General features: G+C 41.7%; 1 protein-coding gene across 1 annotated transcript in view; it reads right to left on the bottom strand.

Annotated features, from left to right (window-relative positions):
- The window catches only part of wwox (WW domain containing oxidoreductase), a 130,398-nt gene that overhangs the window by 100,242 nt on the left and 5,987 nt on the right, over positions 1–24,169 (bottom strand). Inside the window, exon 5 of the mRNA XM_053318774.1 lies at positions 19,481–19,587. Within this exon, the coding sequence (XP_053174749.1) occupies positions 19,481–19,587 (107 nt within the window). The remainder of the gene's footprint in view (positions 1–19,480; positions 19,588–24,169) is intronic.

Raw genomic sequence — 24,169 nt, forward strand, 5'->3', positions numbered from 1 at the left:
CATGCACTGCACACAGAACAAAAGTACAAGAAGACTTAATATTGTAGCTTGAGGTGTAATCAAGCTCACCTTTCAGAGGAGAGACAGACAGGTGGTGAGGACAAGATAGAGACAGAGACAAAAAAGAAAGACTGAGAGACGGAAAGAGAGCGAGAGGGAGACAGAGATGGGAAATGAAAAGGACAGGGCGGTCATCATAATTGCAGAGTTTGCTTTTCGGATGCAGACAGACCAGGGCCATGGGGCCTGAGGCAGATATCAGATTCCACACAAACAGACACATGCACGCATATCTACCAAACGCACACACACACACACACACACACACACCATATTCCACTGCCAGCCTGTGTAAGTGTTTTTTCATTAAGGTAAAGGACAGCTAATATCATTTTGGAAGTGTTTTGTGTGCATTTGTGTTCTATAAAGGATGAAGTGTGAAGTGGGAAGGCAGCATCAAGCTTTCAAGTGTGTGTGTGTGTGTGTGTGTGTGTGTGTGTGTGTGTGTGTGTGTGTCTCTATTTCTGCCCCTACTAGTACAGAGTCTGATCAGATTTACATTAAAAAGTGATGGAGATTTAAATAATGTGTCTATGTTCTCAGAAAGACATCAAGAGATTTTCATCTTACTCTCCTCTTCCTCTGTGTCTCTTCCTCTCCATTTCCTCACCCTCTCCTGATCCTATCTCCCCCCTCATCTCACCCACTCTATCTCCGCCAGATTCGCAGACAGTGCACATTTTCCTGCATGTCTTCAGTGTAACCGATACCCCTAACAACCAGGATTTTAATGCGATCCATATTGCTCCCTAATATTTCAGATCTCAGAATAAGCACTGGCAATTACATATTTACACCCAGCTTATTTTGCAATTCTGCACGGGGACTTTAGTGTCTGGATGAACGGCACACGCAGACTTAGATGCTGATTATGTTGTGGTTAGGTAACAATAAAGTCAGAGGAAAACTCAGAGACCCTGTGCACTTATACCGTACGCACAACTTTCTGTTTGGGTGTGTCAGCAATAAAGCTCAACTCAAGTACAAAATAATGTGCTCTTTTCAAGTGCTGCTGTAATGTGATTGCTTTATCTAAACCTGCTAGTTTTACACTGTTTAATTTCTCCTGAAAAATGAGTGCCTTGTATCATCTCCGTATCTGGAGGGCTGGTAAAGTCCCGAGCACGCTTGCAGGGATGCGTGCATTTACACATATGTACACTCTTGTCATGAACACACAGAGATGATAAATTAAGCTGCTTTGATTTGGTTACCCGAGCTCTTTTTTGTATCAGCTTTATAAAAAACATAAGCATAACATAATTGAATAAGAAAAGAATATGGCAATTAAGAAACATGGAGGCCTTTGATGTGAGTAAGTGTATAATAGGCCTTTTGATGAGGGAATGTTTTACACTCCGCAGGGCCTGGTATGCGCTTTGATTAAAACCTCTTTTGTTTAGCAATATTATAAACTGCTTACCATTTTCCACTTTCACAATAGTTTAGCCTGGAAATACAAGAGATTGTGCCTTTTATCTCTTGTCTATGGGATAAAGTGTCTTGTTTTCTCTGGTACGATATGGAGTTAGTGTTTCAAGAGAAACAAATGAGGAAGACCTGGGATCCAATATGTTTAAAAAAGGGGAAATAAAGGATATAAAAACAAAAGAAACAATTTTTATTATAACGGTTATTTTCATATTCATACTCATGTTGAACACACTCATTACCAGCAGCTGTTAAGACACCATTTACATGATCTACCCTGTCTGTTGATAAGGTCATGTGGTTCTGCAGTCTGTTACAATGTTACACAGATTTGAATAATAGGATTCTCATCATGCATCCTCAGCCCCTTGTCACCTGATAATAGCCTGGAAAACTCTCGTTGAACAATGTAATAAATGCATCACGTGACCTCGGCAGGTCGGGGGTCAGCGAGCCACGGATTGTCAACGGAGCGCCGGCCTGACAGAGAATAAATGATGCCTTGTAAACAAATTGAATTATTGCTTTAATTCATGCAGTCTGATTCAATTTTCTGGGAGAAGAGTCCTTCACAAGGGAACAGAGGAGCAAAGGAATGACAACGGTGAAGAAGGAGAGAGGAGGAGGAGTATGTGGACGACGGGACGTGGACACACACCTTCTCCTCTATCACTCCATCCCGCCTTGCCTTTGGCTCCACTGAAGAGGAGTAACCACATTAAAAATCCTGATCATCTCACAAGACTGTGTGCTGCTCACTGTAGACGCTGGGCCTTCCTTTTGTCTCTCAGCTAAATGCAATAAGGTTGTGTTAAATTGAGTTGGGACGGGCCACCAGGCTGACTCTCTGCCCTGGCAGGGACTAAGTGACATAATGAGGAGGAGACAGATCTGAATTTCATAAACTGATACACAGACTACAGGTTGTCTGTTACATAAACATTTAACAGGGTTTAGCTAATTGAGAAAGAAAAGAAAATGTACAAGGTGGTAAAAACAGACTGATCCCATGTGGATGGAGGATGCTCTAATCTGAAGAGATCTTTGAAGAAATCTGTGTACGCTTATGGTAATGGGAACATGGGAAAGCCCAGCTCTTATGGTACACCCCATGAACCGAAAAAACCCTGAATGAAACATCAGTATTAAGTTTGGTCTATCACCCAAAGCTGCATTAGGTCTCTCCTTAGTTTGCTCCTTAATTCCATCAGAGTAATCCCACATTATTGCCATCTAACAGTACCCTAAACGGAGAATAAAAAGTTTGCTCCTCTCTAGCAGTGTATTACCAGGAAACAACAGGCCCTCTCCTCATTAAGTTATAGATATAAATGCTCCAAAGCATGAAATTACCCCCGAGCCTCCCTCTCCAAATAACCTGGTTTGCAAACAAATGATCCGAGCACAAGCAGTAAAAGGCAGATTATTAAAATAATAGGAGGGATTTAAATTTGCATCCACAGAACAATTCAGCAAAGGACTTTGCAATTACTCCTCCCCCTCCTCTTCCCCTGTTCATTCCACCTTTCTACTGGCAAGCCGAGTACCTCACACTTTATTGTGTCCATCTGTTCTTTGTAAGAAGCAGAAGCAGAGTTTGGTATCTTCAGGTGTGGATATATGTTTGTGAATGTGGTCAAACACTGTTTTATCTGGTAGTATCTGGTATTACTGTTTATCTTAATCAAAACCACACTCAATTTACATGCTTATACTTTCTTCTTCTCTTTGGCTTCCACCCTAACACAGTATTTCTCTACTTTCATCCAACACTATGATAAATATCTAACTTTATCCTGAGACAATAACGGTCCCTCCTCCTATGCTGGAGTAATGGGGAGCGATGAGAGAGTGTGGTGAGCAGGAACGGACGAGGCAAAGGGTGCTCAGGTCTGCATTACCTCTGAGTTATGGCCTCCATTTGCATCTCAATCAGCCTCTTTGGAGAGCCCACCACCTTGGTAACACCCCCATCACACCACAGCCACCCTGGGTAATCAGGGAGATTTAGTGGGATGGCAGCCTACAGTGGGCACCCCCTGGCTGGGGCTTGCAGCTCATTCCCAGGCCCTGGTCTACCTAAGGGCCCTCTGGGCCACATCCAAAAACAGGAGAATGGCAGCACTTAACAAGACCGAGGAAGAGCAAAATTGAGGAGCAGACCATAAAACAGAGGGAAAACAAAGCACCCGAGTGATTGTAATAGATGTTCCAGCATAGATGTCTGCATAGTGTTCATTATAGCAGAAGAAAAAAAGAAAACAAACTTGAACTTGTGACCTTAGGTGAAAATATTTCATCTTAGAGTTGATGATAGCACTGACACCATCCCACTGCTCCCTTGCAGCAAAAACAAGCTCTCTCTAACCTGTAATGGGAGTATGCGCACCCACAAACACCTACACACACGCGCACACAGCTACATGGTGTGATTTGCAGACAGTGAATGCTTCACTTGAGAGTTGCCTCTCTAGTTAGTGTTGTCTCATGGCTGAACCCTGCTAAGGTATTATTACCTACACTCAGCCCTATTGATATTGTGACTCCAGCATCTGTTCAGCTCCTTGTTACTGCTTGGACCTCAGCACAGCGTCCTATCTGACTGTGTGCATGGCATGTGTGTGTGTTTGCACCTGTTTGTGTGTATCCTGGACCTCTGGGGTACAGAGTAGTCACTGTGCACAGTAGAAGGCTAGAGGCTGAGGAGGCTAATAGAGAAACACTCGACACACCAGGGGCCTAATCAAGTGCGAAGGACACGTACCCATAGCTCTAAACCTCTCTCTTGCACAAACGCACTCTGGCCTTTCTTTCTCCCTGTAATCTCTCTGATACTCTAAACTCCACAGCAGCTGCACGGGTGCCACATTGCACAAAGACTTTGTAAGCAAAGCTTGTAGAAAACACAGAAATAGAGGGAAAGAGTGGAATCCAAACCTCACCTGCAAACACAGATGGCTCAGGTGAGCAGAGGAAAACAAAAAAGGGAAACAGGAGGAGGGTGAGGACTGAAGACGGAGAGACTCAGGAACTCAGTAGCTGAGTTTCAGTTATCAGAATCAAATATTAGTGAGGGAAAAAACTGGGGAGTGGGCAACATTAATCAAAGTGTTCACCTAGTGGGCAGCCATATGGCAGATCAGCACGCCAACAGAGCAAACTTGCTGATCTTCAGTAACGGGGTGCAATTAATTCCACTGGCTGCATTCATCTCTCCCTCACAAACTGAAAGAAGGGAGGTAGAAAAGAAGGAAAGAGAACAGACGAGGATTTGTTATGACTCTTTACTCTTCCTTCTCAACTCTTTTTCCCCCCTCTCTCTCGAGAAGCAGAGGAATCAAACCCAGGTGATAAATGAGGTGGACACAAGGGCCTCAGGTAGCTCCTGTGGCGACGATGGAGGGGTGTTGGGGGGGAAATTAAGAAACTGAGAGAGGAGGAGACAGCAGTGGACAATGGATTAGTTTAGTCTAACATTTGTAAGTAGGCCAGAAATTGTATATTTAAATGTATGTTTTTAAATTATGTGCCTGATGTCTTAATCAAAAGAAATACTCATTCAGTGGCTGGTGTTATTACTAAGATATTGAGGATTTCATTTCATTTTCACCTAAGTTTATATGTAAAAATGTACCATCAACATCACCAAGTCAGAATGCCATGTTTTTACAAACCACTATAATGCACAATAATACAACTGTAAAAAAAAAAAATAATAATAATAAAGCCAATTATATGTAAATCCTATTATCTTGCCCACATAATAACTATTCCTACACAAGGCTGTGAAATAATAATTAACACTTTCCAACACTCCTTAAAACATCACTGTAATTCTCATAAAATCCTTTGAAAGGAGGCAGAAAAACTGGAATAAAAGTTTGCAGTCTTAGGGCCTTATCTTGTGGTCGACACACAGCGGATGGCTTGCGCGGCGCATGTGTCTTTGTCAGTTTCCCCTGGCGCAGTTGTCATTTACTCGCCCTGCGCACACGTTGTCTAAATAACAAATGCACTTGCACCAGTCTGTGCGCCTATGGGCGTGTTGGCCTCAAAATGAGGTGTGGTCAGGTGCATTGGTGGCGCGTTGCTATTTTGAGGCAGAGGAAAGCAATTGCGCTACTGACCAAAAAAAAAAACAGATCTAAAGTCACTGGCGCATATGTTACTGTTATTTAAGGGGCTCATCATCAAGAGTCCAATATGCTCCTATAGGCGAGTGCGCAGCGCGCAGACACTGTGCCTGTTACCACACGGACGCGCAGCAGCACACACACATTCAAAACATTACAAATAAAAGGATCACAATACTTATCAGATTTAATTAATTATAAAAAATGGAGAGTGCCTGTGGACAGTCCTAACAACCTATGAAAGTTTGTAGTCTCTGATGCTGCACAGAGCGCAGTGCCATTACGCACAGCCACTCACTGTTTATTAAATCAGCTGATGACACCAGGCTGCTGCAGTATAATCACACACACCTCTACACTCATCAGACTGGTTGGATATTCTTCCTTTATATGAATTAAATGTGAGGTTAGCAGCTCATCAGCTAACTTTCCTTTCAGCAAAAGTAATTCATGTTATATTATTGAAACGCATTGCTGGGTAAATGCACCGTTATAATAACAATCCGCCAATGTGACAGCGCTCCTTGATATTAAAGGGAATGGGAGATGACACTCTGATTGGTTTACCGCGTGTTACGCCCCAAAACACGCCTATGATTAATGAGGGGACTTAAGTGACCATTTTTCCGCCGTTAAAATAGCAAAAGTGGATTTGGATACGCCCCAAAGGCACTTGCGCCACGCGCTTCACGCCATGCGCTATAGATCGTTAAAATAGGGCCCTTAGTCTCAGTCACAAAAAATGTGCAGATTGCCCTCAAAACACAATCTCAGTAAATCTGGACTGAAGTCTCTCTGTGCAAGATTACATCAAATACAGTGGTGCACTGTGTGCTATATTGCTTAATTAGATATAAATTAATTTAAATGCAAATTAAAATGTCAAACATCATAACCATAAGTGACGTCATTCTCGATTATTTCTTTTCAGTTGGACACAGAAAGCTTTTATGGGAGAGGATGGTCTTGAACTTGAGAATTCACTTGGTGATCAGACAGGACAGCATGAAGTGAGCACAACCTGACCACACACACATGCACACACACCCACACCCAAGGCTCTCAGACCTCTTTTGGTTTTATGTAAAATTAGCGTCTCCCATGGCTCTTAACACAAGCTCATCTCCATTAGCTGCAACCTAGTAAAACTGACTCCTGCAAATGAGTTGTGGATATGCATTCCCCTGGCCCTCTCATCCCTCCCATCCATACAAATATAATGCATGTGTATCTCACACCCATATCTATGTAAGCCAGCTCATCCCATAGGCCTAGTCACCATACCACCCATACCAATATCATAAATGACTGTTTGGGAAGCCTTCATTAGGGCAGCAATGCCCCTCCACCCTGCTAATCAGGGCATTTTCCTTGTGCGCATTGGGATGGAGCTTTATGGCCCAAATGGGGCTCTGTTAATGAGGAAGTATACATGTCTCCATTTCCTGTCTAGCCAGGTCTGCAGTTCCTGTATTTGGCACTATTATAATCACAAGGCTTTTTTAATGAGCTATATTCATCTTGGTCATGCATCAAACACCATGTGGACATAAGAGAATAAATGAGAAGACACATAGAATTAATTAAAAAAAAACACTCTTGCCAACCACTGTAATATAGCCATGCAGCTTATTACCAACCTTTTGAAATGTGAGGAAACAAATCAAAAAATGAGTCTCTGGAAAGATGTTCAGATCCTCCTCTTTTACAAATAGGCTGGGACCACTCACTGTACTCCAAGCAACATGAGTTTTAACCAATTTGATGACAGCTGAATCATTGCAGTATCACGGCAAATTCTGTTACTGTGTTCCCACAATCTCTGTGCTTTTTCACATTCTGCTCTCGGCCCTCTCACTTTCTCAATCCCCCTCTCTGCACCTCTGATTTCTCACTGTCCCCCGTCCTCCCTTCTCTCTATCATCCCCTCTTCACTCCCAGGCCTCGTTGACATTAACCTGGAGCACTCACATTTTCCCATGGTTCTCCATGTTGCTCTCCACATGTCAGAGCGGGAGGCTTTATGGCCCACATCCATCAGCGTCACATGCCAGGATTTATGGGAGATGGAGTCCAAACCTGATCGCTCTGAATCAGTCTTGCTGAAGCCGACCCCTGGGCTGCTGGGGGATGTAATGGATGAGCATCCTTGCCCCCCACCCCCTCAACACCTTACTCCTATCATCCATACTCTACACTCTTCCCTTCATCTCTCATGATTTTTCCTCCCCTCTGCCCATCAGTCCAGTCCCCTTCTTTGCCCTATTTGGCTCTTGTTGGTCATTCGTTCAAACCTAATGGAGATTTGGTTACCAAAATTAATGAGGCAGACTCACTGAGGGAAGTATCCAAGTGCACATGTACCCACATACACTCAAACAGGCGTAAGCTCATCATTCATCGCTGTGTGTAGGATTTTATTTGGGCTAATTTATCATGACATTGTATTAATAGGCAGCAGTGCCCTTCAGAGTAGAGATGATAGGCACCAATTAACTCTGTTCACCGTTCACTGCCACAGACAGACCTGTAGGAATGACAAAGGTCTGTCAAATTATTCCGTTAACAGCTCTCTGTGTATTACAGAACATTGCCATAAATAAGGAAGGAGAAGAAGCTTAGATATAGGCCTAGTTGAATTAGATCTTATATTTTTCCAGACATTTTGCACTGGAATTGTGCGCTTCTCCAAAAATACCAATAGACTCTTCTTCGGACTCAACTGACTCTCACACATAGACATGACCATAGTAAGTGTGTCTTTGCCTGTCAAACTTCCTGCTTTTACATGTGCTGTGCAAGAACAGACATGCAGTTAACAATATCAACAATGACAGATTTAACAAACTGAATTTTTAGTCATGTTTTAAACAACTGATACTCGATTTCTGACAGAGGCAGAAACTTTCATTTCTAGTTGGCAACTGTTGCCAGCTGGAATAACAACAGTTAGCTGTAGCTTGCTTGTAGATTAGAACATAATTAGCTACCTGTCACACCTGAACATATATATCATTGAATGTATATCATTGATACATACCTAAATAACGACAGCTACAGCTATGCACCTGTGATCCGTGAATCTGGGGTTATGCCATGGTTATGTTACCTTACCAATATTGTCGTCATGGTAGCAACTTGTCAATCATAATGTACCTACATCTTAAAACATGAACATCATGCTGTATTGAAGAAGACTTAAAACTAGCAATTGAAACCATAGGGTAAATTAGGAAACTGTTAACTAAGATAATCAATCAAGTAAGAAGAAGAGTGATTTTTTATTTGAAAGGCTACTGTATTTTACAAAACAGTAAAATGCACTAAAATAGTGCTTAAAAGATACCTGTCCTCTAAAAAATAATCCAATCCTTTCTTACCCTACTACTGTTACAAAAACACTCACCAAAGCTTGAGACAATATATTTCATCCTCATGGCCTCCAGCTCACAGCAGAATTAATAAGCTGAACCCCTGTGGTCTATATATAGTGCTATCACTGAGGGAGTTAGAGGTTAAAGGTCAAACTGTGTACACTGGTTTACAGCAAAGTTATTTGATATATTTACCCAACCTGTTCACCTTCTAAGCTGCCTCTATATAGAGCTGGTTTTCTAAAAGTTATACAGTAAATACACACCTGCACACATGCTGCTCATTTCTCAGCTGGAACATGTGAAATAATATTGCCCTGCGGCCCCCAAACAGGTTCCGACTCTAATAAAGGTTTTACACTATGAAAGAAACACAGTGAGGCAGCTCCGACACCTCTGAGCCTCCCTCAACAGACACACTCACACACATTCAAGGGCTGAGCCTGGTCACAGGTCAGGAGAGCCTGTAGCTCTCTGTGGTCCAGAGGAGCAGAGCCGCTTGAACCTGTAATATGCTCCTCTCTCCCCTGGTGCCACTTGTTGGGGTTTTAGTGCAGGGGAAATTACACCTGCTCTCTAGCCTGAGACCGGCAATGACACGCAGCTGAAACTGGGGATTACACGCCCACAAACACATCGACACACATGTACAGGTAAACCTAAGAGGACCTGTGAAATTGGGCAGCCAGAAAACAGCTGTATCACAGATGAAGAGGGAGCGCATGCGTGGGTGTGCACGTGTGATGTTGCATTTACACCATAACCATCACTGATCAACAAAACATTTTATAGGAGTGCTTCACACACCATTAAAAGATTGGTACCATTTTGAAAGTATGCGCAGGCTGAATAGCAATAACAGATTAAAAGCCCTGCTCTCCATCCACTATTCCCACCGGCAAGCCAGCTCAGTGGATGAAAAGAAAAGAGAATATGAGGTGGCTTTACCATCACAGCATGGTGAAAATAGAGTAGTTTATTCACATCATAGACACAAGATCAATCCCGTGCAATTTAGCAGTGTAAGATTAGGATGTATTATACTAGTAATACTGTTCTGTAGGCCTAATCATTTGCCAATGTGTAGGCTTAATCACTGGTCATATGTGGAGGCCATTTCATCATCGAAATGTTCAACCAAAATGAACACAACATCTCGCCTACTCTGCAAGTCAAATGTGAGCTGAGAGATAATCATTGATATGGGGCAGGAGAGAATGAAACTAATAAAAAGGCAGTGTATCAAAGTATCGCAGTTAAGCATTAGTCACGTGAGGGCAACTACGCCACAACTCTGCTGTTCTCTAAATGAATCCCCCTCGTCCCATGCTTGATTTATGGGTCTGTAAAAACACATGTTGTTTTTAATCTACTGCTGCCTGAATCTGCCTCTCTAATGAAATGTGGATCTGTGTGTGTGTGTGTGTGTGTGTGTGTGTGTGTGTGTGTGTGTGTGTGTGTCTGTGTGTGTGTGTGTCCAAGGATGTACATGTGTGTGTTTGAATATGATGTATGGGCTGAAGTCTGATTCTTTGAGCATGAATTTTCTCTCTGATAAATATGCATTCAGTTACACAGACTGATTAAGCTGTAAACCAGTGTTAACTCTGTGTCAAAGCACATACAAACACACATATACATACTTACATACACAAACACAGACGCACACATAGACACGAATGCGTGTGCGCACACACACACACACACACACACACACACACAAGCACACAATTTTCCAGAAAATAATAATAGCTGTGCCTGAGGCAGGATTGTTTGGATGCCTGGAGCATTTCACTGATATCAATACCATGAGACCTGACTGCAGAGGATATCCTATAAACACAAGACAAGCTTTGGAGACACAGCCATATCAGCAAAAGATGTTTTACAGAATCATGAGAGATGATTTGCTGAGTTCTGCACCAAAATGATGTCTCGATTTCTTTCTTTTTTTATATAGCTACATATTTACCTGGTACAACATAAACAAGCAAAGAATTTACTGCTGAAACTATTGTTAACAGGTCACATGACATCTTTGTTAAGGTAAGACAATTCTCATCACTTGTTCTTTGTTTTTTGTTAAAAACAACATCCTCATCAGGTTAGAGCATCATCATCATCCCAAAGGTATTTTGATTTGAGCTTTTTGTGCCGGTTTATTCTCGACCAGACTGACATTGAAATTTGTGACTTATAGTGTCAGAACGTTGGGACGGGGAAGATGTTGACTTGCTGTGATGCATTTGTCTGTTCATTAAAGAACAATCCCTCTGTCCTCTACAGCAAACCCAAACTGACAACAGGCTACTCACACACATGGTCCTATTCTATTACTCACATGTGAAATGCAGTCATGCCTGTACATGTGGGGCGCCAAACACATGCATGTGCATACACACAAACACACACACTCATTAAGCTCCTGCATCATGTCTGACTATACTCTTAGTGGGTTATGGAAGATGACGAGAGACAACATCAGACCATTTTAATCACACAGAGACATCATACACAGAATTACATCTAATTAGCCTATTGCATTTCCTATTAACTTTATCATGGGATCTGAGAGCCTGTGCTAATTTCAAACTGTGCTAAAAATGCTAAAAGAGCTTGGGATGCATGTTATAGCCAGTTGCCAGATGGTTTCTGCATGTATGTTTGCCTGATTGGAAGACATCAACTAAGCCTGCGTCTATTTGGCTGCAGCTTATTACAACTGGCTCATCTCCTGAATTAAAACATTACAGTTATGTGCTGGACTTGTCTCTTTGTGGTCAGCACTTCTGAGACTTCAATAAAAACATTCTCTGCTGGCAGAGCGAGAAAGAGCGAGAGAAAGAGTGAAAGAGATCCAAGCAACCTCTCACCTCTCTCATCATAAGAAGCCCTCGTCCCAGGGCTATGAGCCCTCCTTCAGAGGGGAGAGCGAAAGAGTGAAGGATGAGAGTCTGTCAGGTTCAAACAACAAAGCGGTGCTGCCTTACACATCCTTCCTCAACCTGTCCCCTTCAGTGGCAGTGACATCATTTAAATCATTTAAATCCTCCTCAACATGACCTATGGCAAGTGACCCGTCATTCTAACGCTCACACCTCCATGTGAGACGGCTGCTGAACTGCTTATTTAGCAGAAAATACCACCCGGCTAACTATGTGATTTATTCAAAATTATTCCTCCGCGGTGCTCCTTCACACAGAGCATTTGCCCATAGTTCACTGTGGTCCAGGCAATTAGGAGCAGGCCACACCTCTTCAGGAGACAGAGCACCTGGCTATAGCAGACAGACATAAGGAGGAGGAGAGCTGAGTGGCGCACAGCTTTTCACAACGGGCTGGAATAACTAAGCAGAGCAGTGAGGGAGAGTGAGGGAGTGAGGAATGCAAGCCAGGCATTTTAGGACTCATTTAGGTTCCCCATCTCCCTGGTCACTTTATTAGCAGTCTGGGAAGAGTGATGCATGTCCCAAAGCTATGCAAAATGCATAATCAAGCATTTAAATACAAACCATGTGGATGGGTGTGTGCAGTGTGCAATGTGCATGCATGTACGTGTGCATACGTACTTTGCTATTGAATTGTTTTACATTGATGCACAATAATACATACACACACAAAATGCTTACTACTGTAAAAACTCAAGGTATTCAACTCTTATACTTTAATACTAACAGTTTTTGCTACACAAAGTCTCCTTCAGTATTCCCACGAGCTGTGTAATGTAAAGAAATCCTCCGTGATATATTACAGCAAATCCTATTGTTGTTCTGGCACTTGTGTGGTCGCTCGGTGGAGGCATCCAAAGTGGATGCATTTGAGGGGAAAGGGGTTTCCTCATCAAATTTACATATAGCAATTCCATCCTCATTTCAACCATCCCGTCTTTTTTTTCAGTGCTGCACCGATGCAGACTGTAGTTGGGGATGTGGGACCTTTTTATTCCCAATTTACAGACAGAATGCAGGCAAGAAACAAACAAATAAGTAAATAAAGAGAGATGAAAAGGTCTCCCAGGAGAGGCAGATGCATGTTACTAATATGCAAGGAAACATACCCATTTGCACAATGCCTCATCCTGGAAATAAGTGAGAGCCGCCACTCCCTCAATGATTCAGTGGATGTACCTGAGATTGGAGGAGAGGATTGGGAAAGCACGGTGAGCTGGAAGCGCAGGTATAATGTTGGTATAGTCTGGGGACAATCTGAAAAGGGGCTCCAGAGCTGCTTAAGCACAAGCTTCAACACCGCCAACAACAAATTCCACTGGATTTATCTGAGCTTTAACAGTGGCGTGTCAGCAAAAGCACATGCAAAATACAAAATAAAAAACTTTTGCCATTTCTTTTTAATGAAATTCAATTCAATTCAAACTTAATTTCTGACTCACAAAAAGGGTCTTTAGCATATATATGTTATTTATTCATCATTCAATTTAAAAAACAGTCCATTTGTAGGCTATTTTGCCTGTGTTTTCTGAGCCTGAATTCTGATTCCTGGGGCTGGTTAAAGCTTCTATGATGCTGTTCTCTAACATCACATAAAAGTTTACATCAGATGTCTCTGAAGTGCCTCAGTCACCTCACCTTTATAAGCCACTATGCTATACTACTACTGAGCCATATAGAGAGGTGTGCAGCAAATTCTAAATAATGAACATTTTACATTGACAGAACACATACTAAACTTGCAAAGCAACATACTGACCTGTGCATATAGTTTACAACACTGTCAATAAATATCTTAGTCATCAGTATAATCATCAGTGAGAAATGACCAGGATATTTTATTTCCTTGCATGTCATGAGAGGAATATTGCACAAGTGAAACACAGGAAGGAAAAACTCATTTCCTATCCTCTCTACTTCTGACTATCATGACATTACTCTCTTTGGCATTAAATTTAATGTCATGATCGTTGCCTTACTGTGAGCACACCTTCAGTAATTGCTGCAGCCCAGCATATATGGACAAAAAGTTACCAGGACATCAGCATTTATGAGCCAGCGTTACATCCATTCAATTGTTTTGATAGGTCATCCATTGGTCATATACACATTGAACAAGATAGGACACAAAATTCCACCTTGGCAAACACAATATTTACTTGAAACAAGGGCAAATACAACATTGCCCAATTTAACCTGCATTGTCTGATGGGCAGAAAACAAGTATTTTAAGTATATGGTCCACCTCTAGTGAGCAATTTCAGAAATATTTTTTCATGATTAATTTTGTCAAAACCCTTGGATGCATCAATAAACCACATAAATAGAGTGGAATTTTGGCTTCTATATTTAGCAACTATTTCCTTTAAAGCATAAATACGCATGTAAGTGCCACGTCTTGTTTCAAAGCCAAACTGATTATCAGTGGTGAGAACAAACAATTCCAACACTGTAGGACTCTTTCCAGTACTTCAGAGAGAATAGAAAGTGCACCATGTGAGCCATCCTAAATTACCATAAACAGGTAGGTATGTTTTTGTTCTGGTATAAGTTTTTGCCTTCTTTTTAGGTCAGAATTGCAAGAAAAAAAATATTAGATTTGTTTATGGAATGCATTCACATTCACATCAGCTGTGAAATCACATAAAAAGGATGGAAAATGAGGGAAACTTTCAATTCCTGCAAAGTATAAAACTTAAAAAATGATGATCAATTGGGCTGAGCAGAGAAGAGTGTTGCAGACCTGCTCACTGACCTGGGAAATGGGCTACATTTTCCTTAATCATTTTGGGAGAGAAAAGAAGAGGAAAAAAGTGCTATGAAGTAAAAAAGGGTGAACAGAGGGGGACACATGTCTTTTGAGGCTTTTGTAAAAGATGAAAACAAAAGAGCCAGGGAGCAAGGGAGGAGAGGGGAAGAGTGACTAAAAGAGCAGAATCCTAAGGCCCTGGAGGAGGCTGCGACCAACCAGGTCAGCATTTCATATGTGTCGCTTCCTGTTGGCCTCAGCGGGAGGAGCGTGGCATGGCATGGTGGCCAGCGGGGCACAGGGCCTGTCAGACTGACAGGAGGTTATGCACCGGGCAAACGGTCAAAGGCAGGCACAAAAGCATCCACACACACTTTTCCTCTCCAAACAAGTATGATTCATACTAAAAGTAGAGTGAAGGTGACACAAACAGGGGTTTGAATCCATGCACATATCCTAATGAACACAGTCATGCAAGAAAGAAGCTTTCTAGAAGAATTGTGGGACTCATCCAGAACTCTGTCATCTCATACTGCTACAGGCCATGACACACTAACATATGAACCAGGAAAGTCAGTATGGATTGGAAATATTCTTTATCAGGAAGGTAAGGAAACACAAGTTTCTGTAGCCACATATACAAGGTGAGACTGCCTTCTGTCTGTCTGTCTGTCTTTTAAGAACTCTTCCACCTCTACCTCAGCTGGAATAGCGGATGCTTGGAAAAGAACACTGTCTCATTGATTATGTTGTTACCTTATCCTACAGCATGAGAACCAGCGAAAGAGTATTTACAGAACATGGTTAGATTATAGAAATATATATATAGATATTTCTATAGATCTAAAAGCTTGAATAGAAGAAAAACTATGAAGGCCATGGTTTGTGGCAGAAAGTACGACTGTATTCTTTGTCTGATTTTCATATCCAGCAGAGGAACTGTCTGTCAGACTCTCTGTCTGCTTGTATGAGTGACCGCTGCTTATCAGCTCTCAGTCCGCCTGTCTTGCTCTGCCTCTCTGGCCTGTGTTAATGTTGCTGTTTGACATTGCAAGCAGCAGGCTTTTTTCTCCCAGCAGCCTCAGTGGACACTGAGCTTTAGCCTAATTGGTTCCAGAGCAGACCCTGACAGAACTCTCCTCAGCGGCACACAGCCATATTAATACCCCCCTGCCACACACACACACACAAACACACACACAAAACAAGCACAGCAATCAGTGACTAGCTCGCTAATTAACACCCTTACAAAGTATCTCATTAGCATGTGTTGTAGAAAGGGGCAGTGGGGGAAATAAGCATTTGGGATAAAAAAAAAAAGAAAGAAATTACAAAATAAGACCATGCCGCACGTCTGTGTGTGTGTGTGTGTGTGTGTGTGTGTGTGTGTCTGTGTGTGTGTGTGTGTGTGTGTGTGTTGCATTCTACTAAGGGGCCAAGGGCCTTGGTTGGCCCAACACAGTGGGCTGTATCTCAGGGGAGTCCATTACAGCTCACCAAGGGAGACATTGGAGTCAAAGATAAGCAGAATTTTAAAGGCAATCAGGAAAAATAAATCTCTGGCATGAAGGCAACACTTTGGTTGTTAACCAGCAACTTAACCTGCCTGTACTGTGAGTGGAATAGGAGATGGATAGGTAAGGGGCTGTGGGGGGAAAAAAGCATGTAGGTGAAGTGTAGGGCAGAGGCCAACAGCTACAGACAGATGAAAGATTTATACAGAGTAGAGCTACTTGAAGGAATCTATATGGCAATACTGAGGAAGCAAAATTTATTAAAATCAATGTAAGTGAATAAAGCATTTGTCGCTCCAAATCTAACTGACTTGTCTCCTTCTGCTGCATATCTTTGTTACAACGCTTCACTCTCATTTTCTCCCCCTCGGTTCCCTCTATCTTTCCCAGCACCCATCTGCTGCTTAATCCCCTTCCTGGTTTTACTGTGGCTTCATCACGGCCTGTAAAAACAGCCCCCTTTGAACCCTATAAAGGCAACCAGCATCAGGCTTATTGTAAAACACAATCATAAGGTAAATGTTTATCCCCTCTCCACCACTCTAAACTCCCCTAATGAGCCTGCTGAAGGGGTTTCACCTCACAGCTCGAATAGAAGCAGAGAAAACAACACATTCTGCTCAGATTAGGCCTGCGGTGGAGATGCAGCTAAAGTCCCATCACGAAAACTGTGTGCTGTATAAACACAGCAAGAACCTAATTTAATGATGAAAAGTCAGCAAAACATTGACAGGCATTGCTTTTGTTCAAAGCTCAAATCAGTCTCTATAATGCCATGCCTTAATACTCATATGTGCACTATAAAATGTGCTAAATGTATTTTCACATTAGTCAAAGTTTGCATATTAAATCAGGACAGATTTTTCTTTTCTCTGAATCTCCTGTACTGTTCTGTTTACACTGTAGTGGTTCCTGGCAGAGCAGAGCACAACTGACCAGGAAGGATAGGCCCTCTGACCCTGCTCTTCCTAACAGTCAGTGGCTGTTCTAACCTGCCCATTATCCCACAGTGACCCTCCTATTATACCAACTGCCAGTACATAGCGCTATGCTGAACTGCAGCGGGCCATCACTCTCACCTCTGAACAGCAACACAAGCCCACACAGAGAGAGAGAGGGGGGCGGGGGGGCCGAGCGAGAGAGAGAGAGAGTTGGCAAAAGAGAGAGTTTAGAGTAATAGTAAGCAGGTAGTTAGAGGTCAGAGGTCCTACGCAATCGGGACAGCAGTTCCACTCCTGGCAGCCAGAGCGGAATTCTGAGAGGGACCTGGAAGTAGATATGATGACCTTTTGTACAGAGGACCCCAAAATATACCCTCTTATCAAAATGACCTTAGCGTAGGAGCATGGGAAGGCGAGCAGAGTCCATCCATCATCTTAAAGATTAATCCTCCTCTCTATTCTTCTCCTGAATCTATTAATAATGTCGCCAGAGGGGAGAATTTGCTGCAAAGATTTATTCTGATATTGTGACTTTTATTCATTAGCCTATAACAGGGGAATTCCTTGAGCAGGAAATGTGGAGTGAGCCTGGGGAAGTCTAATTCACTGTTCTTGCTCTGCTTGAACTTTATAGTTTTGTATTATCTAAATGGTTTCATTTGCTAACAATATTCACATGCCACATGCCAATGTGCCACAAAAAGGGAAGATTATCATTTACGCTGCAGAGGTCACCAGTCGTTTAATCTTTGGAAGCGCCTCTGAGTAGCTTTTATGTGTTAATTCACAAATATTTAAAAACATCGATGGTAATTCTGTTGCAGGTGTGAAGCTTGAAAATCAATTTGGCTAGAAAATCTGGTACTTGGATCAGAGCTTTTCCTCCACTCATTTAGACAAAGCAGATGCATTAATAGATCTGTACACTGGATTTCACACTGTGGAGCAGTACTGACAGCCCCAGGGGCATACTTCAATTAGAGACTTGGGTGAGTTTAAACACTGCAGATCTACTCTCGCTCAAAGGCGTTTGTCTCCCTCCCTCTCTCTTTCTCGCTCCCTCTTTTCCTCCCTCTCTCTTCATATCTGCGCCAAGCACTCACTCTCCTTCTTCTTCAAGTCCTGCTCTCTGTAATCAACCCAGTGCTAATGGCTTATTCTTTCTGCTCCAGCACCCACATTTCACTTGTTTATTTTCCCACACTCGTAAATCTGGGGACGTGTCACAAGCGCAGCGATATTAGAGCAATAATCTCAGGTAATTATCAGATGCCCTCTCTCACTTTCTCTCTTTCTCCCTCCCTCCCTCCCTCCCTTTTCTCTCTCTCTCTCTCTCGCTTAACGCAGACACCCATACAAAGCTTTCTTTACCGTTCCTGATAGAAGAGCTCATGTGAAAACATGAAGATGAATACTTTAAATTAACATTAATTCTCATTTATAGAACCGATCTCTTTTGCAAGGGAGACTTAAATAAATGAAATAATATAGAAATGTAAATAATCTACTGATGTCACATTAAAACATTTATTTATAGAGCCCCAAATCACAAAATTTGCCTATGAGAGGTTTAAAATTTGAAAAATATCAATATCCTCTACCATTAGACTCTCCATTCAAACTATAGGAAGAACACACAAAAGAAAAACCCTTCAGTTAGGTCTTGTGTATACAGAGTAGCCTAAAATACTCCAGAAGTGACTATGTTTAATACATTAAGTACCTAACAGATAATATTAAGTATTATGAGCTAACAAGATTCCATATTTTTCTTATATCCAACATATCCCATGAAAAGAAAACCAACAATGTGTTTGTCCGTGTCTCTTATTTTTTTTTTTAAATGGGTCACAAATATAAACTTTTATTTTCTTAAAAGACTAAACAATTTCACAAAACAGCTGATCGCTTTAGTTTTTAACAAACATTACTCAAACAGGAGTACATAATGGCTATTTCCAGCCGTTGATTAACAGTTAGACACAGTTAGTGTGTATTTTCAGAAGCAGGAGGCAACACAAAATAAACTACAGAGCCCATATTCACCCTGATGAGGGAACATATCAACGAGTGCTCAATGATGTGTTTTTAATAGTTTTTTAAGCAATTGAAGGAAATGGAAGAGATGAATGAGCTACTGCACATCGGGCTTTGGCTTCACAAGGCAATCCATTAGTAGCCAAAGTAGAACTAGTGGGAAAAATTCTTTGTTGGTGTTTTTTTCCCATTTGGCATTTTTTGAAAATAAGAAACAAAAAAACATCACCAGAAGTATCCTTTTAGCTTTTCAAATTTGAGGCAAAACACAAGGAAGGTCAGACTGGCACTCACCCACTCTTGCTGTATCAGACTCACTGCCTTGCTGGCCCGGGACAGGTTTCGACACGCCAGGATCACGTGGGCACCATGAAGAGCAAAAGACCTGGCTGTCTCAAGGCCTGAGACATGAGGAGAGAGAAGGAAAGACAAGAGGAGAGACAGACAAAGACATGAAGAGAAAAAGAAGGAAAAAAAAGAATGAAGGCGCACAATCCTTTAAAGATGAGGGTTTTTTTCTGAAGATAACTTTGATTCTCAGGGGTTGAATCTAATGGGGTGGTGGTGATGGTGGGGGGTTGTGTGGGGCGATGTGCAAGTTAAATTCCCTATCAATTTTCCACATAATTTCTTTTATTGAGTAACCCAGTGGTCTAGTGCAGAGTGTTAATCATTTCTCTCTGAAGTGATGAAACTGACTGAATTATTGTGGTTCAAGACTTTTTCGTCTCTTCTTAGATAAAGTTTTTGATCTGACCGCCAGCTCTCAAAAAGGTATCACTGCTCATAATGTGGGGGAGTAGGAGGAAGGGGAGGTTGCTTGTTAATTATGTTGGTAATTATACTGTGATGGCAGTAATTATGAAAACATGTAGAGGGAGTCAAATGAACAATCAAACAGACATGACATTCAAACTGAACCTCGGTGTGATATTTCAGAGCATCAAAGTGCCTCTGATAAGGACATTTCTCCGATGAAACGAGGTCCGCGGATATGCACAGAATTTATCAGTCCGAGACTACTTCATGGCTCCATCCAAATCATGTAGTCATGATAAAACTGACAAAAACTGAAGATAGAGGGAGAGAAGTTCATTTCTAAATTACAAGTCTAAATGGGTCATTTCAACCCGTAGGTTGAATTAATTTATGAGATTAACTTTTTTTTCCCCCTTCACCGTATTTTTATTTCCTTTGACATTTATTATCCTTCAAAGTCTCGTGGAAAAGTTCAGATGAGCACTGTCTTATTTTTCTGTCCCAACTCTAAATAAAGTTTTAAAAAAACACACAGACTGATGTGTCTTGATTGGCAAACCTGACAGGCACAGTAACTGCAAAGAGGGTCTGAGAGGCGGAGCAGCAGGCAGACTGTATCAGAGGGTGGATTAATATTAACTGTAATTAGATTATATGTCTTAATCTGATTTTCATTAAGAGAAAAACTGGGAGGCCTAATTGTGAGGAGAGTGTTAAGGACTAATATCTATTAAAACTCAAAATTGGAGTAGGATTGGAAGCCCTTTCTGACAAGTGAAGCATGGAATTAAATTATATGACACCTTATTAGGTGTAATGGAGGGGACTGTGGCTGTGAGCGCCGATCATTTCACTCACAGGAAATGGAAATGAAAATAAAAACAACATGACAGGAGGGGGAAAAACGAGCAGTCTGACTCCCGGAATAAATACACACTTTGAATTTGAAGGTGGAGCGGCAGAATTCAGGATACAAATGTCAGAAAAACCATTCTGTGTCAGACAAAATACACATTTTCATTTAATTTTGCATACTAAAAGTAAAAACAATAATAATAGGATGTGTCTGGTATTAAGTGTACAACATCGTCAAAATCTGAATAAAAGCAGCAATAGGCCACCCTCAATTTGTACATGATTTTTTTTTTTTTTTTTTTTTTTTAAGATTCCCAAACATGCTGCAATATATAAAAGCATTTTTTTCAGCCTTTGTAAATTGGACAGAAGTACTGGCTGCTGGTAAACAACAACACCTCACACTCACTTGTTGTGTGTACAAACCATGAAAGTGAAATTAATCGACGCCAGTGTTTTCCATAATGGAGAACAAATTAGAATATGGCAGCAACAACGGCGGCATCACTGAAGCTGTGTATTTCCAATGACAAATAACAAGGGCTTGACATTAATTGTGAAATAACGAGAGTGGCGTTGCTGTAACAGAGACTCCCCGCCCTCTCATCCATGTTGCCGGTGGAGAGGGCCGCACTGGAATTAGTTCCTGGTCAGGTGTACAACAAACGGAGCCTGTTTCAGTGTCGTATGCTGATGGCGGAACATGACGAGAGGTCAGACAGGGTTTTTGTTTTGTTTTTTGCTCTGGTAGATCGACAAACGTCATAAGCCAATTTATAACACACAGGAGGCAACTGTAATGATCTTCCAGGTTCTTTTGTCTAATATGAAGACCACATGGCAAACACAGACACACAAGTAGAAGAGTCTGATCCAACCATTTTCAAAAAGCTGGGAGATTAATTTAACACAGTTCAGCCAAGTTAAAGTAGAAGCTCTGATTGTTTCACAGCATAACAAAAATATAGTAAATGGCTCCGCTATTGTTGAAAATGTGTTTTACTGTAATATATAAAATGCATAAAAAATTGTGTAAAATGTCCATTAAGCAGTGAATGCTCTTCATGGTACATTAGGATCCTGGCCCTACTGATATCCCCCAATAATGAGTGTGATTTAGTGATTTCACGCTTTGTTTGTCCTCCCTGGCCCACCGCCCCTCTCTGGATCCCCCTAGTACACAGGTGTATTGGCTCAATGTAATGAGATCATTACCAGCCTCGTCAGTAAACGTGTTTATTTGGCAAACGATGCTGCCTGCTCCTTCTCTCTCTTGTTCTGTATCCAAAGAGGCATTTAACTAAAATAAGCTCCATAGTACAATTGGGCAAACAGAAGTCAATTCAGATCATTACAAGACCTGTGGGTAAACATGTCGAGTTTCCCACAATCCCCTTTTCACAGCTGAATTTGTGCTTGAAAAAAAAAGTGCACACAAGAGCAACACAGATCATGACAAGACTTCACATCACCCCATCTCAATGTTCCAAAGCAGAGTTTATGACATGAATTATAGGTCAATTTCTAACTGTAATGCACATCCTAAAAATATGTTGTGTGTGATATTTCTGAAGCAAGGAATAACTATGATATATATAAGAAATATGCGACTGTTTATCACATTTTTAAGTGTCTATCTCTGACTAGTTTCATTTTCGGTAGTCATCTTGATACATGCATTACTTTTGAGTTAGCAAAGTCTTTATAAATTCATAGATTTTTCAAGAGTGATCTCGACCAAACTGCAATATCTTTCCATTTAGTCCAAATCTGTCACTGACACTGTCACCAATAACATCCACCCATTTACCCAAAGATCTCATCTCACTACATCCTAACTAAAGCCATGTTCAAAATCACTTTTCATGTACTGTACACTTCATTATATTTACTGTCAGGCAGTTTAGTAGTGTTTAAGTGTCCGAATTCTGAGTCTGTTTATATAAATAGTGCCCAAACAGACAAATTAAATGTCAATGGCTGCTGTCTCATTAATGCAGTGCATTGCATTTTATAGATATAAATATTGTCAGTGAGGTGTCCAAAATTTTAGTATACCACCTGTTATAGAATAAACAACCGAGTGTCCATTATATAAGCAGAAGTGAACGAGTGAATGAGGAGTTGGAGTTATGGACACAGTCTGACTCATAACCGTCTCAGCGATAAGTGCACCTGTTCCTGCTGCTGCGTATTTCTTGTCCCAAGAAGTGAGGAACTGCACAACCGGCCCACTCTTTCTGACTTTTAAGATCCCCTCTAATTCCCCTCCATTAGTCCATGAGGAGGGAGATGTCACCCCAAAAGTGGGATGTATGGTTAGTAATTACAGCCCAAGGTTGAGTTGTTCCAGGCGAGAGCACTGGAGTGGTTCTATTACCCCTCCCTGTCCCCTTCTGCCTCCTTCCTACCCCCCCATTGCTGTCTCCGCCTTCTCTTCCTCTGACCCTCTGTGTCAACCTCCAACTCCCTACACAATCTCTCATCATGGCCTCACACCACCCCTGCTCCTCCTCTAGCCGGCCTTACTCGGCTACCACACACACACACACACACACACACACACACACACACACACACACACACACACACACACACACACACACACACACACACACACACACACACACACACACACACACACACACACACACACACACACACACACACACACACACACACACACACACACACACACACACACACACACGTAAAAAGTAAACCTGATAAACACATAACACACCACCATCACTCACATGCAAAAGTATAAACACAGAACCCAGCCTGCACATGCACACATATCTCTGGACCATTGGGGCTATTTTCATCACTGTCATCAACCACCCCCTACCCCACCCCCCCATGTAACTTTCATCCCCTCATCATCTGCAGACTGTAAACTCGATAGGTCTATAAACTACTTGACTACACACAATAACCCAGTACCCTTTCATTTTATTTTACCTACAGCCTTTAAGCACATATATGTATTCCATCCACTCTCTCTAACCACTTCAGTTCTATTATATTAGAGTTGTAATCATTATTGAACCCTTCTGGCCTCCAGCATTACACTCTTTGCATGTTACACCAGTTTGGGTCTGCATAGCAAATTTCATCCAAGGTTAATAAAGTTGAATAATTTGACTAACCAACCATAACTGGTTCTCATTACGTAGCCAATAAACACATTCATCAGAGAGGACATGAAATGCTCGTTGGTAAAAAAAAAAAGTAAAACTCTCCTTCAATTTCCTCTGTGGCTCAGTTCACACACTGACACGGAGGAGGCAGAGCAGGACACAGGCCGGCCGTTCCCCTAGTGGGGACACACACACACACACACACACACACACACACACACACACA

Source organism: Scomber japonicus, chromosome 5 (genome assembly GCF_027409825.1).
Source record: "Scomber japonicus isolate fScoJap1 chromosome 5, fScoJap1.pri, whole genome shotgun sequence".
Taxonomy (NCBI): domain Eukaryota; kingdom Metazoa; phylum Chordata; class Actinopteri; order Scombriformes; family Scombridae; genus Scomber; species Scomber japonicus.